The sequence below is a fragment of the Oncorhynchus kisutch genome, unplaced genomic scaffold (assembly GCF_002021735.2).
Source record: "Oncorhynchus kisutch isolate 150728-3 unplaced genomic scaffold, Okis_V2 scaffold2442, whole genome shotgun sequence".
NCBI classification, from domain to species: domain Eukaryota; kingdom Metazoa; phylum Chordata; class Actinopteri; order Salmoniformes; family Salmonidae; genus Oncorhynchus; species Oncorhynchus kisutch.
Window position 1 is genome coordinate 523,169 of NW_022264387.1, and position 13,855 is coordinate 537,023.

General features: G+C 40.6%; 2 protein-coding genes across 2 annotated transcripts in view; both read left to right on the forward strand.

The window, feature by feature from the left end:
- The window catches only part of LOC116370072 (NLR family CARD domain-containing protein 3-like), a 315,247-nt gene that overhangs the window by 152,801 nt on the left and 148,591 nt on the right, over positions 1-13,855 (forward strand). The gene's annotated exons all lie outside the window — the stretch shown is intronic.
- LOC116370079 (spore wall protein 2-like) overlaps positions 8,684-13,855 on the forward strand; it is a 41,130-nt gene continuing 35,958 nt past the window's right edge. The window contains exons 1-2 of the mRNA XM_031819685.1: positions 8,684-9,097; positions 13,313-13,501. Coding sequence (XP_031675545.1) covers positions 13,329-13,501 — 173 coding nt within the window. The 5' untranslated portion in view covers positions 8,684-9,097; positions 13,313-13,328. The remainder of the gene's footprint in view (positions 9,098-13,312; positions 13,502-13,855) is intronic.

Here is a 13,855-nt window from a genome sequence, read left to right on the forward strand (position 1 = left end):
CTATTGAATGCTGCGTTAACGGTGCCGTGAAAAGATCAAGTTCTGTCTTTATAGCTTCAGAGGACATTCGATGTAAAAGAGCCATGTCACTTATTCTTTTAGAAAATACTTCCTAGTATTCTTTTAGCCTGTTTTGGTACAGACCTCCTCACTTTACCCCGTCTTTGACTTACTGAGGTTCTTTTAACAGTTAACCGCCGCTTTTTAGGTGCAGGTCTACGCCTTAAACCAGGGGGTCTCTTTTTTGGCCTTCCAGACAATATCATAAGCCCCGAGCCTTCTTGATGCTCCACCTCTGGTGACGCCCTTCGGGTCATAGCATTGGCTACAACCTCACTTACTATATTTTTAGCCGCTGATTTTAAATGTGGTTTGGCTATGCTGAAGCCTCTCTTCATAAACGGTAAAACCATCCTGAAGAGGTTACGGAATATACCTCCTATCCCCGAACCATACATTGTCGGCGCTCCATGATATCCTGGTAGTCCATTACCCACTTGATCCACATAGTATGAAACATAACGGTTAGGGTCGAGCTGATGGTGCTCCATAACCCTTTTATTTGTATTATGTTTATAAATATAATACAGCTATTATATATGTAGAGAGGTTTTGGTGGGTCTAAAGTGGAGTTTTACAATCGTTTTACCATAAGTAAATTCAATGTTTTCGTTCTGATCCGTTTTAAGCTCAACCAGAATGTTTTCAATATAGTTCTTGCTGACATGTACGTAGTGCGGCTTGTCATAATTGACAGTGACGATGTCCCCATCCTTGCCGTCTATATGAACTGTTCGCAGGAGGGGCACACAGCTGTCTCCGACCCTTTGATAGGTTATGATGTCGGTATAGACAAATATGTTGTAAAAGCCTGCATGTATATCCGCAGGGAATGGGAATCATTTATCGTTCACATACGTCCATTTATTGGGACCCATCCCCAACATGTAGGATAAATTACCGCTGGTCTTTATACCTCCGTTAGCAGGCCCTGAGATTTGTATCCTTTTATGGATTGGATTGTAGAATAGGAATATTTCCATCTTGTTCAGGGTTAGGTGTTCATTCAACTCTGAGACGATCCTGTCGACGGTTCTATAGAAACCTTTTTTAAGCTTAATAAGTTTCGCAGGTTCCGAGAACCTTTTGCAATAAAAATCACGGTCCTTAGCTTTGATATTATACCAACTATGGGGGTATGTAATCTCGCTGAGACCTACTTCCCAAGCCTCTGATAACTCTATAGGCTTTGGAAAATTGGTTGTATACTTCGAACTCTGATTATTACGATATATCTGTGCCGACGCATTACTGGGGAGAGTCAGGTAGAAGCCGCTGTGTTCCATGATGCCCAACTGTGTACACGCGAATGATGCGCTAGTTATCATGACTAGGGGTTTAAATTAAGCCCCGTTGCCTCCACCACATCCTGCTCCAATACCCAACTGTTGAACTTTTGAGGCCAGTTTTTCCAGCGGACCAGCAACCATTTTTTACCCTTTTCTCTCTTCTGATCTAGAATCTCCTCCACGTGAAAGACTTTGTCTTTACCCAACTGGACCTTCTGTAATTCCTTCTCATAAAAAGATCCCTCTATAAGATCCCCGTCATAATCTTTTAATTTGTAGACCGGCGGAATGCGTGGCAGACATTCGGTAACGGTAAACAACTCCGAGCTAAAGCCTTGTTCGTATTTTTTGTCGAAAACACCCCTCAACTTTGATATACGCACCAAGTCACCCACTAGGAATTTAAAAGTCATTTTTTTCTTACGGCGAAGTGGGAACAAACCATACATATTTTTAAAGACTTGAAAAGAGTTTTCCGAAGAGACCTCCGAGGGCTTCATACGTATAGTCTTATGGTAGCTGTGGTTGTACCCGTTTACTAAATCCTGAACTATGTCTGTATATCGGTTGGTGTTGTGAGCTGTAAAATAGCGCCACATCCGCTCTTTCAAAGTCCTATTAAAGCGTTCCACAACCGAAGCTTTCAAATCAGAGCCTGTAGCAAAATGTACTATATTATACTTATTCATTAGCTTCTGAAATGTTTTATTAAAAAATTCTTTTCCGCCATCCGTCTGCACTTTCTTGGGGGCGCCTCCTGCCTTCAAGATCGATTCAAAGACCCTGGTCACCTCTGCCCCGCTCTTATTTTTTAACACCCTTACATAGGCTAATTTAGAGAAAATATCTATAACCGTTAGCATGTAGCGATTTCCATCATTTTTATCGGCAAGGGACTGCATGTCACATAGATCCGCCTGAAATTGGGATAATGGATGCGTAGAAAAAACTCTATTTCTTGGAAAATGTTTTCTTACAGGTTTATGTAGAGTGTAGGCATCTTGCTCTGATAACCATTCATTCACTTTAGCATCGCTTAACAGACTACCTGTTTCTTCGACTATAGCTCTCTGTAAACGCTCTTTACCCCCATAAGACCCGGGGTTAGAGGGATTATAATATATGTTTTTCAACAGCTGCTCAGCCATCCTTCTTGCCTCTCTGAGGTACAATAACTGTAATGAGCCACTTTCATATAACGACAACATTTCAGTTTGTGAATTTTTATTTTAAGAATGCAACAATTATTACGTATACAGACAATTCAGGATTTGTTGCAAGATACAAGTCCCCGTTTTCTCAACAATCACAGCATGCAACACCCTGTATATATTGTTTAGATTTACAGGTTTGTTTCGCTGAATTTTTAAAACACACACGTCTGATATATAAGTATATAAACAACAAATATGATACACATTCACATTAAAGGGTGGTTCAAACAAATAATGTAAAATCTTAGCCAAAGTTATTTCTAGTTCTTCAGAATCCTCAACAAGCCTTGATACCATATGTGACCATTGTAAACTCTCGCCCGTATGTCGGACATGTTTCATGATTTGCTCCATTTTTAACACACGCTCTACAATAACCCCTGTATTGTGGGTTGTGTAGAACTTTACATTGTTCACTTTATTTTCAATAATCTGATGCATAACATTTGTAAGGTCTCTCAAAAGAAAAAATGTATTTATTCGCTCAAACATCGTAGACACATAGTTACCCATAGCTCTAAATAAACAAAATGTCACTCGGTCTCTTGGGATTTATTGAGCCAGAAAAGCATCACATCAGCCACCACAGCTTCCCTGTATTTGTTGTCGTCCTACCAGGGTGTGTCGGATTTCTTTGAGTTTCTCATGGATGAAGATGGCCTCCTTCAGTTCATGTAGGAAGGCTTCGGTTACCCCGTAAACTCTAGGGATAGACGGCGCAATACCCATAGACTCCAGGGCGATGACCAGCGCTGGTATAAAACGGCAGGACCACAGTCTTTTCACCAGCTCCTCAAAATGATTGAAAAAGTAGTATCTAGGAGGGTCATAGAGGCAAGGATGACGACGCTGGCTGGGATGATTGATCTCACAGCCGATGCATTTTTCTCGTATATATTCGCCAATCACCACGTTTAAAAGTGTAGCTACAGAGGCCTTGATTGTATCCACAAAAATAGTACTGGCCACCCCATCAAACACATCCTCAGGCTGGGTAAATGTCGGGGGTGTCACGGGTCTTGCCAGGGGTGCGTAGAGTGTAGGGCTTCGTGGCATAGAGTCTTTAGTGTCGGGCCCCCATGACGTAGTGGCTTCCTCGTAGATGGTCTGGAGATCCATGGTGTATGCTGAAATGAAGAACTGGCTGCTTTTTTCTTTTTATTGTAGAACAAGGCCCTTGGGTATCTGGGGGGGCGGGGTTAAAGCATCCGCTTACTTAGTTTTCTTCTGACGCTGTATCTTCTTGAGGCTCTTTTGCATCGTAATCTTTACGATTCGTATATATTATGCACTTCTTTAAATGAACAAGGCTCTGACGCTGTTGGCTCTGTACAAAGAGAGCATCCAACGGTTGCAACATTTTCAATTCCAGTACATCCCAACTCTTAAAAGGAATAAGCAGACGCAGTCGGGTATCCCCAGTCAGGCCACCACCCCTAAGGTTGTGGTTTCGGATTGCCTCGGTGCCGATATAGAACTCCACGCTGCCGCACGGTCGGCCATTCTTTCTTTGTATTTTCACCCTGTGAAATATTTGTCCTGAGGAGTCAGGGGTACCTTCCCAACGGGTCTCGTGGCCCGTGAACACACTATACCCCTTGGTGATAAGGCTCAGTTCAGGACATACAACCTTGCGAAAAACCGACCAGTCTTCAACACCATATTCCAAGCCTACAGTCTGGTCTGTATATTCTTCTCCTTCATCTACCGTATAGAGGGTCACTCTACAGGCCAGGTAATCAAACCGATACCCCCACTGCTGGCCATTAGACATCAACACTTGATCTGTCAGAGCATTTGCTGGCGGTATTTGGGTTCTATACACATTTAAAAAACGTTTTTTTGGCGCATCATATATTGCTGGTTGATACTTTGCCCTTGCTCTATGGGCAACCCGAAGGCCTGTTTCAGTTGTTACCGTCATCACTGCTTTGGTACCGATCCCAAATTCCATGGTTATTCTTAAGATCTTGTGCACTCTTAAACAGGTATTGTTCAGCGGCTTTATAAGGGGCCTTAACCAACCCAAACCGTGAGAAACAGTAACAGGTTGACCTGACACATGGTCACTTACTCAACCCTGGGCATGCACCCTTCTACATGACATAGGGTCATAAATCATTACATAGGGTCATAAATCAGGCTTGGGTCATCAATCATTAACGGCCTGTCAAATGGACCCTTACTCACCCCATAGCCCCCACCTAACCAGGCTTGCCTATCAGGCTTGGGTCATCAATCATTAACGGCCTGTCAAATGGACCCTTACTCACCCCATAGCCCCCACCTAACCAGGCTTGCCTGACCAGAAGACATGCACACGTCATCACTACATAGGGTTCACATAGCGTTCACATAGGTTCACATAGGGTCATCAATCAAAATTTTGACCCGTGACATCTACTTTAATCTCTCTGATTACTATGTATGTTTATAGGTTTGTGTCACGCCCTGACCATAGATTACTATGTATGTTTATAGGTTTGTGTCACGCCCTGACCATAGATTACTATGTATGTTTATAGGTTTGTGTCACGCCCTGACCATAGATTACTATGTATGTTTATAGGTTTGTGTCACGCCCTGACCATAGATTACTATGTATGTTTATAGGTTTGTGTCACGCCCTGACCATAGATTACTATGTATGTTTATAGGTTTGTGTCACGCCCTGACCATAGATTACTATGTATGTTTATAGGTTTGTGTCACGCCCTGACCATAGATTACTATGTATGTTTATAGGTTTGTGTCACGCCCTGACCATAGATTACTATGTATGTTTATAGGTTTGTGTCACGCCCTGACCATAGATTACTATGTATGTTTATAGGTTTGTGTCACGCCCTGACCATAGTTTACTATGTATGTTTATAGATTTGGTTGGTATGGGTGTGATCTGAGTGGGCATTCTATGCTGTATGTCTAGTTTGTCTTTTTCTGTGTTTGGGCCTGATATGGTTTTCAATCAGAGGCCGGTGTTAGTCGTTGTCTCTGATGGGGAACCATATTTAGGTAGCCTGTGTTGTCATTGTTGTGTGATTGTCTATGTTAGGTGCTTGTGTCAGCACATTTGGAATATAGCGTCACGGACGTTTTTCACTTACTGACCTCCAGAAATATCCATTAGGAGGGCTTCACAGACTATGTTATGCTGCCTGGTGTCTGACGAAGTCGTTCAGAGTGCACACTTTTCTTTTTTTAATATATAAATATTCTTGGGTATGTGATTATTTGGACTTACGCCTAAAATTGTGTGATCGTGAAGGGCGCCGTAAAGGACAGGACGCAGTTTGCTTCTGAGAATCCACGTCTAACAGTCGCTTCCCAATCACTTATGTCCAGTAGCCTTCAGAAATATCTATAAGGAGGGATTCACTTATTCACATCTATTTTTTAATCTGTCCTGGCAGCTAAATATTCGGGCCTGTGGGTTTGCGCTAAAGCTGTGGTAACATAGTGTTAAAGTATATGCTCCACGTTCTGTCCCTAACTCACGAAAGTACGGAATGAGTTTGCAGGGCCGTGGTGGGATTTTTTCGGGAGATATCCTGTATGCATCACCGTGTATATTTGTTTTAGAGAACAATGGCGGTGAATTCAAACAACAGGAGGGGATGTCGAGACATTCTGTCTACAACCAGGGTGGGGGGCACCGGGCTCTGCTTAGAGATATCAATTTTTAACCCCGGGTGGTCGGCACACACACACCCTTTGTGAACACACACACACCCTTTGTTTTTGAAACGCACACACACACACTCTTGCTGCTCCGTCACACGCATACTCACGCTGCACCCTGATTTTCCGTGTCTTTTTTCTTCGTGACAGACCGGGGTGATGGATGGAAAGGACATTTTCCTGTCATTAAAGGGTGAGATATTGTGTATTCTATAATACTTTAAGATCCATAAATATTTAATGCAAAATAATGAATGCTTAATGTAGTTCAGATAGAGCACGATCAGCAGGGCGGGCGATAGAGTACACAACTGTATCAACGGCTTCAATTTCTGACAAAATAATATTATCATTGTATACAATATATTTGTTTATTAGACCTACCAACATATAACACAATATTGAGATACTAAAAAATGTATATGCAACCTGTGGACTGATCTAGACTATGTTGAAATAATCTAAATGACTGCAGCGACCCCTTCATTAAAAACTATAGACGCATTTGACCGTAGACCATTTTGTTTTATAATGGTTACATGTTCAGTACACACCCCTGCATTCTATATTATTAAGTAGGCTGTTGGTCTTTGAGGTCCGTTATGTCAATTTGCCTTTATACATCTCTTTGACCTACTGTCAACTCCCTCAGTTGTAAACATCTCCAATAATCATTAGACGTACGCGTCAGAGTTATCATACCCCGTGTCGGGTTTGTACAGAGTTGGTTAAATCAGCTCTTTGCTCCCCACTTACATGGGTAATAATCTCCAAGCTGCTCTAAGCGGTGATGTTTTTGGTGTCTCTAGGTTCATCTCTAGACTGTTGAATGAGGCCTGTTACAACTTTCTGACAAACCCTTTAAAGGTAGTTTGTGAAACCATTCAGTCGTGGATGTATGTAAAACATATTTAACACGTATTGCAGGTTACAGAAGCCTCCTGTTGTACTATGAATCCCCCCTCATCCCTGTTAGATCTTGATGTGTTGGTTCTCTATGTATGTACATGTTTATAATCCACATAGTGTGAATATTGTTTTCCATAAAGTTAATAACCCCCCTAAACCCCCTCTTCCCCTATCGTTAAAGCGTGAGATACATTTTTAAAACCCGTGATTTAATTCTAAATATTTAGTACCTACATTTTAACACGTTATAATTCCAACATGTTGCCTATTTGTTACAGATAAAGGGGCTGGTTAGCCCTGACCATTATCCGTTTCCAATTCACCAACTCAAAGACGCCCGATCCATCAAAACTCCGTAAGTTTTCCCTCCATGTGTAGATCAACCGTCCTGCCTGTAAATCCTGGGTTTAACATCATTAATTAATAAGATGTGTAGACAACTGTTTAGCCATAGTTAAAGGCCTTTCATAAAGAGGCTGTCATGATCAACCTGAATCTGAAATTACCTTTAGGATCTTTTCTTTGGGGTTCTAATCTCCCCAGGTGTACATGCAATGCAAATCCTTAGGCTGGAGCCATCTGGAAGCTCTGTGCCTGTACATATAAAGAGAACTAAATAGGAAACTAGGCTGAGAAACATTATTTAGATGGCTGTTTAATTGTTGTTTAAAGCCTGAAATGGACACAATGCCAAGGGACCTTGTTTCTTACTTTGACGCGTGCCGTCTACTTTAATCTCTCTCACATGATATTTTGCCACGGACACGTTTGATTTCTCGATCGGAAGTGGTATTATTTCAAATGCAGAATAGGTATTTATTTAGTATTTACAGATGCTCAAAAGGAGCCATTTGAAATAGATTCTGACTCGTCCTTCAGCTTGATGTGCCTGGTCTGAGGCTCACTACCGAGTTTGGAACTCAATAGTGAGTGTTACAACCGAGGACAGACGTGCTTCAGCCCTCAGCAGCCCCGTTCTGTGAGCTTGTGTGGCCTACCACTTTGCGTCTGAGCCGTTGTTTCTCCTAGATGTTTCAACTTCACAATAACAGCATTTACAGTTGACTGGGGAATCTCTAGCAGGGCAGAAATGTGATGAACTGACTTTGTGGAAAGGTGGCATCCTATGACTGTGCCACGTTGAAAGTGACTGAGATTTTCATTAAGGCCATTCTACTGCTAATGTTTGTCTATGGAGATTGCATGGCTGTGTGCTCGATTTTATACACCTGTCAGCAACAGGTGTGGCTGAAATAGCCAAATCCACAAATTTGAAGGGGTGTCCACATACTTAGTTTATATGTGTGTATATATATATATATATGAAAAAATTAAGTAACCTTTATTTAACTAGGCAAGTCAGTTAAGAAGAAATGATTTATTAGTGTAATATGCACATACATTTATACTAACTAGACACAGACGCACATATCACGGCAACGTTGCTTTGATAAACTCATGCGCAGAAACACATTATCGGGTATAACGGTCGCCTCACGCCGAGCTGCGCATGTGCAGTCGGTTAAAGCCACTCCTTCGAGATCAAGTATTTTTGACTAAAATAATAACGTGCCAGTTTGTTACTTTCCCGAAGTTGGAGTAATAACATGTTCAAATACTTAATACATTGGTTCGAATCTAGGTTTTGCTTTTAGATTTCGAGAAAATGTACAACTAAGGAATCATTTTACACTTCTAACTTCTCAAACCCCAAATCACGGCATCGGTCGACTTCCTACAGTCTTCTTCCCAGCGGTCCCGGTAGACTCGGGATGTTGAGTCTGGGTTTAGGAATTCTGGTTATGTAATTTCCTCATGAAGTTGAAAGTACGTTTGCAGGCGAATGCACTTACAAAATGGATGTTGAAACTGTGGCGCACATTTCTCGGCAACATTAGAAGTCGGATAAAAGTATTGATTTGAAGGAAAGACGAGCAGACTCTGGTAAGTCTAGAGGCAACATACAAACTATTATAAAGTTAGGTCGTCATCAGACATTTAATAGTCAAGATTAGGTTTGATCTATGATCACTGATCATCATGTGTGTAGTGCGAGGGAGAACCTTCATTTTAAGAAGACACGAAGAAAATATTCTGATCAATTCTAAATAAATTATATTTAATTACCAGGTGAATGGTAACGTCACTGTTACAAAAAATATACATTTCTAATAAGATTTTAGGACGGTTAGCTGAAGCTGAATACTAAAAAAAGTAAGTAAGGCTTTCCCTGTAAGGTTTACACCTGTTGTATTTGGCGCATGTGACAAATACACTTTGATTTGATTAGATTTTTAAATTCCGGTAAACATGATATTTTTCCACGGACACGTTTGATTTCTAGATCGGAAGTGGTATTATTTCAAATGCAGAATAGGTATTTATTTAGTATTTACAGATGCTCAAAAGGAGCCATTTGAAATAGATTCTGACTCGTCCTTCAGCTTGATGTGCCTGGTCTGAGGCTCACTACCGAGTTTGGAACTCAATAGTGAGTGTTACAACCGAGGACAGACGTGCTTCAGCCCTCAGCAGCCCCATTCTGTGAGCTTGTGTGGCCTACCACTTTGCGCCTGAGCCGTTGTTTCTCCTAGATGTTTCAACTTCACAATAACAGCATTTACAGTTGACTGGGGAATCTCTAGCAGGGCAGAAATGTGATGAACTGACTTTGTGGAAAGGTGGCATCCTATGACTGTGCCACGTTGAAAGTGACTGAGATTTTCATTAAGGCCATTCTACTGCTAATGTTTGTCTATGGAGATTGCATGGCTGTGTGCTCGATTTTATACACCTGTCAGCAACAGGTGTGGCTGAAATAGCCAAATCCACAAATTTGAAGGGGTGTCCACATACTTAGTTTATATGTGTGTATATATATATATATATATATTAAAAAATTAAGTAACCTTTATTTAACTAGGCAAGTCAGTTAAGAAGAAATGATTTATTACAAGGACGGTCTACCAGGGAACAGTGGGTTAACTGCCTTGTTCAGGGGAACAGTGGGTTAACTGCCTTGTTCAGGGGAACAGTGGGTTAACTGCCTTGTTCAGGGGAACAGTGGGTTAACTGCCTTGTTCAGGGGGGAACAGTGGGTTAACTGCCTTGGTCAGGGGGGAACAGTGGGTTAACTGCCTTGTTCAGGGGAACAGTGGGTTAACTGCCTTGTTCAGGGGAACAGTGGGTTAACTGCCTTGTTCAGGGGAACAGTGGGTTAACTGCCTTGTTCAGGGGGGAACAGTGGGTTAACTGCCTCGTTCAGGTGAACAGTGGGTTAACTGCCTTGTTCAGGGGAACAGTGGGTTAACTGCCTTGTTCAGGGGAACAGTGGGTTAACTGCCTTGTTCAGGGGAACAGTGGGTTAACTGCCTTGTTCAGGGGAACAGTGGGTTAACTGCCTTGTTCAGGGGGGAACAGTGGGTTAACTGCCTTGGTCAGGGGGGAACAGTGGGTTAACTGCCTTGTTCAGGGGAACAGTGGGTTAACTGCCTTGCTCAGGGGAACAGTGGGTTAACTGCATTGTTCAGGGGAACAGTGGGTTAACTGCCTTGTTCAGGGGCAGAACAACAGATGTTTACCTTGTCAGCTCAGGTTACTGTCCCAATGCTAAAACCACTAGGTTACCTGCCGCCCCAAAAGTGTAATATAGTGTTATATGCACATACATTTATACTAACTAGACACAGACGCACATGTCATGACAACGTTGGTTTGCTAAACTCATGCGCAGAAACACATTATCGGGTCTAACGGTCGCCTCACGCCGAACTGCGCATGTGCAGTCCGTTAAAGGCACTCCTTCGATATCAAGTCATTTTTGACTCAAATAATAACGTGCCAGTTTGTTACTTTCACGAAGTTGGAGTAATAACATGTTCAAATACTTAATACATTGGTTCGAATCTAGGTTTTGGCTTTTAGATTTCGAGAAAATGTACAACTAGGGAATCATTTTACACTTCTAACTTCTCAAACCCCAAATCACGGCATCGGTCGACTTCCTACAGTCTTCTTCCCAGCGGTCCCGGTAGACTCGGGATGTTGCGTCTGGGTTTAGGAATTCTGGTTATGTAATTTCCTCATGAAGTTGAAAGTAAGTTTGCAGGCGAATGCACTTACAAAATGGATGTTGAAACTGTGGCGCACATTTCTCGGCAACATTAGAAGTCTGGTAAAAGTATTGATTTGAAGGAAAGACGAGCAGATTCTGGTAAGTCTAGAGGCAACATACAAACTATTATAAAGTTAGGTCGTCATCAGACATTTAATAGTCAAGATTAGGTTTGATCTATGATCACTGATCATCATGTGTGTAGTGCGAGGGAGAACTTTCACTTTGAGAATACACGAATAAATCATTCTGATCAATTCTAAATAAATTATTTTTAATGACCAGGTGAATGGTAACGTTACTGTTACAAAAAAATAGCAATTTCTAATAAGATTTTAGGACGGTTAGCTGAAGCTGAATAGTAAAAAAATTGTAGGGTGGATTTTATCCATCTTCTAAAACAGGGCTTTCCGATCCTGTTCCTGGAGAGATACCATCCTGTAGGTTTTCATTACTATTCAAAACTAGCAGTCCTGATTAAAATAATGAGTTGGTTTATAAGATAAATCAGGTTAGTTACAACTGGGGTTGGAGTGAAACCCTATCGGAGGGTAGCGCTCCAGAAACAGGGTTGGAGAGACCTGTAATGATAGACTATTCAATAGGCTACATATGTCGATACAAACTTTGATTGAAGAAATTATGACGTCATTTACATAGTTTGCTGTGCTCCCTCACCTAAAAAAAAATACATCACTGCTTATCATGCCGACCGACCTGATGGCCTCCGTTGAAAATGTTGTAAAAAATATCAGGCCTAGGCTACATTGTCTGTCCTGCTACTGGTAGGTCTATAACGTTATGTGAACTGACCTGAACAGGTTTAGACTGGTCATCTATGATATGTAGGCTATATACAGTACATTCTCTGTCCTGCTACTGGTAGGACTATAACATTATGTGAACTGATCTGAACAGGTTTAGACTGGTCATCTATGATATGTAGGTTATATACAGTACATTCTCTGTCCTGCTACTGGTAGGACTATAACATTATGTGAACTGATCTGAACAGGTTTAGACTGGTCATCTATGATATGTAGGTTATATACAGTACATTCTCTGTCCTGCTACTGGAAGGTCTATAACATTATGTGAACTGATCTGAACGGGTTTAGACTGGTCATCTATGATATGTAGGTTATATACAGTACATTCTCTGTCCTGCTACTGGTAGGACTATAACATTATGTGAACTGACCTGAACAGGTTTAGACTGGTCATCTATGATAAGTAGGCTATAGCTGAGGTTTACACCTTGATCTGCATATCACTAACAAACTGCTATTATACATTTTAACCTAGCCTACTTTACATAATATAACATCTACATATGACTAACAAACCACTATTATACATTATAACCTAGCCTACTTTACATAATATAACATCTACATATCACTAACAACCCACTACTATACATTATAACCTAGTCTACTTTACATAATATAACATCTACATATCACTAACAAACCACTACTATACATTATAACCTAGTCTACTTTACATAATATAACATATCACTAACAACCCACTACTATACATTATAACCTAGTCTACTTTACATAATATAACATATCACTAACAACCCACTACTATACATTATAACCAGGTCTACTTTACATAATATAACATCAATTACTTGATGCAAAAAAAAAACATTTCTGAATGGATCAATGATTTCCCCCTCAGATCAATCATGTCCGTTTTAGCCCTTCTGTCTACATTCTCAGATACGTTTAGAAAATAACAGATTGAAAGACAATAAATATCCTACTTTTAATGAATAAAAATAATTGTGAGACATGGCCTTGTGTTGCTGTACTGTCTATAACTACCTTAACAAACAGTGACTTATTGTTATTATTATTGACAGTTACCATGGAGATGAAATGTCACAACTACATATTCATGTGATGCATTACATCTTCTGACTGTTTCTATGTCTGTTAGTAAATGTTTTATAAGAGATAGTTAATAAATGAGAACAATTGACATTCAAAAATTACTGTTAACCACAACCAACATGTTGGATCTCTGTTTAGGGGTCAGTTCTCTAAAATGAGTCACTCTGGGGAGAGAGAGGAGGGGGGCCCTGCCTCTAAAATGAGACACTCTGAGGAGAGAGAGGAGGGGGGCCCTGCCTCTAAAATGAGACACTCTGGGGAGAGAGAGGAGGGGGGCCCTGCGTCTAAAATGAGACACTCTGGGGAACATGACATCAAAACTAAGAGGTGAGATTACAATTGTGTTTAAAAACTATTGAGTGTTTATGTCCTAAATGCTATTTACACAGTTTTTCACATTTGTTTTTTAATCAGAAATAGTTGTTCTTGGCTTCAATTACTGTCCTCAGATTGTTAGTAGTATATTTTAGATGTTTATGAAAATTTGTTTCTGAGCAAAACACTATATATCCATTGTTTACATTTACATTACATTTACATTATAATATAGACTACTTTACATAATATAACATCTACATATCACTAACAACCCACTACTATACATTATAACCTAGTCTACTTTACATAATATAACATCTACATATCACTAACAACCCACTACTATACATTATAACCTAGCCT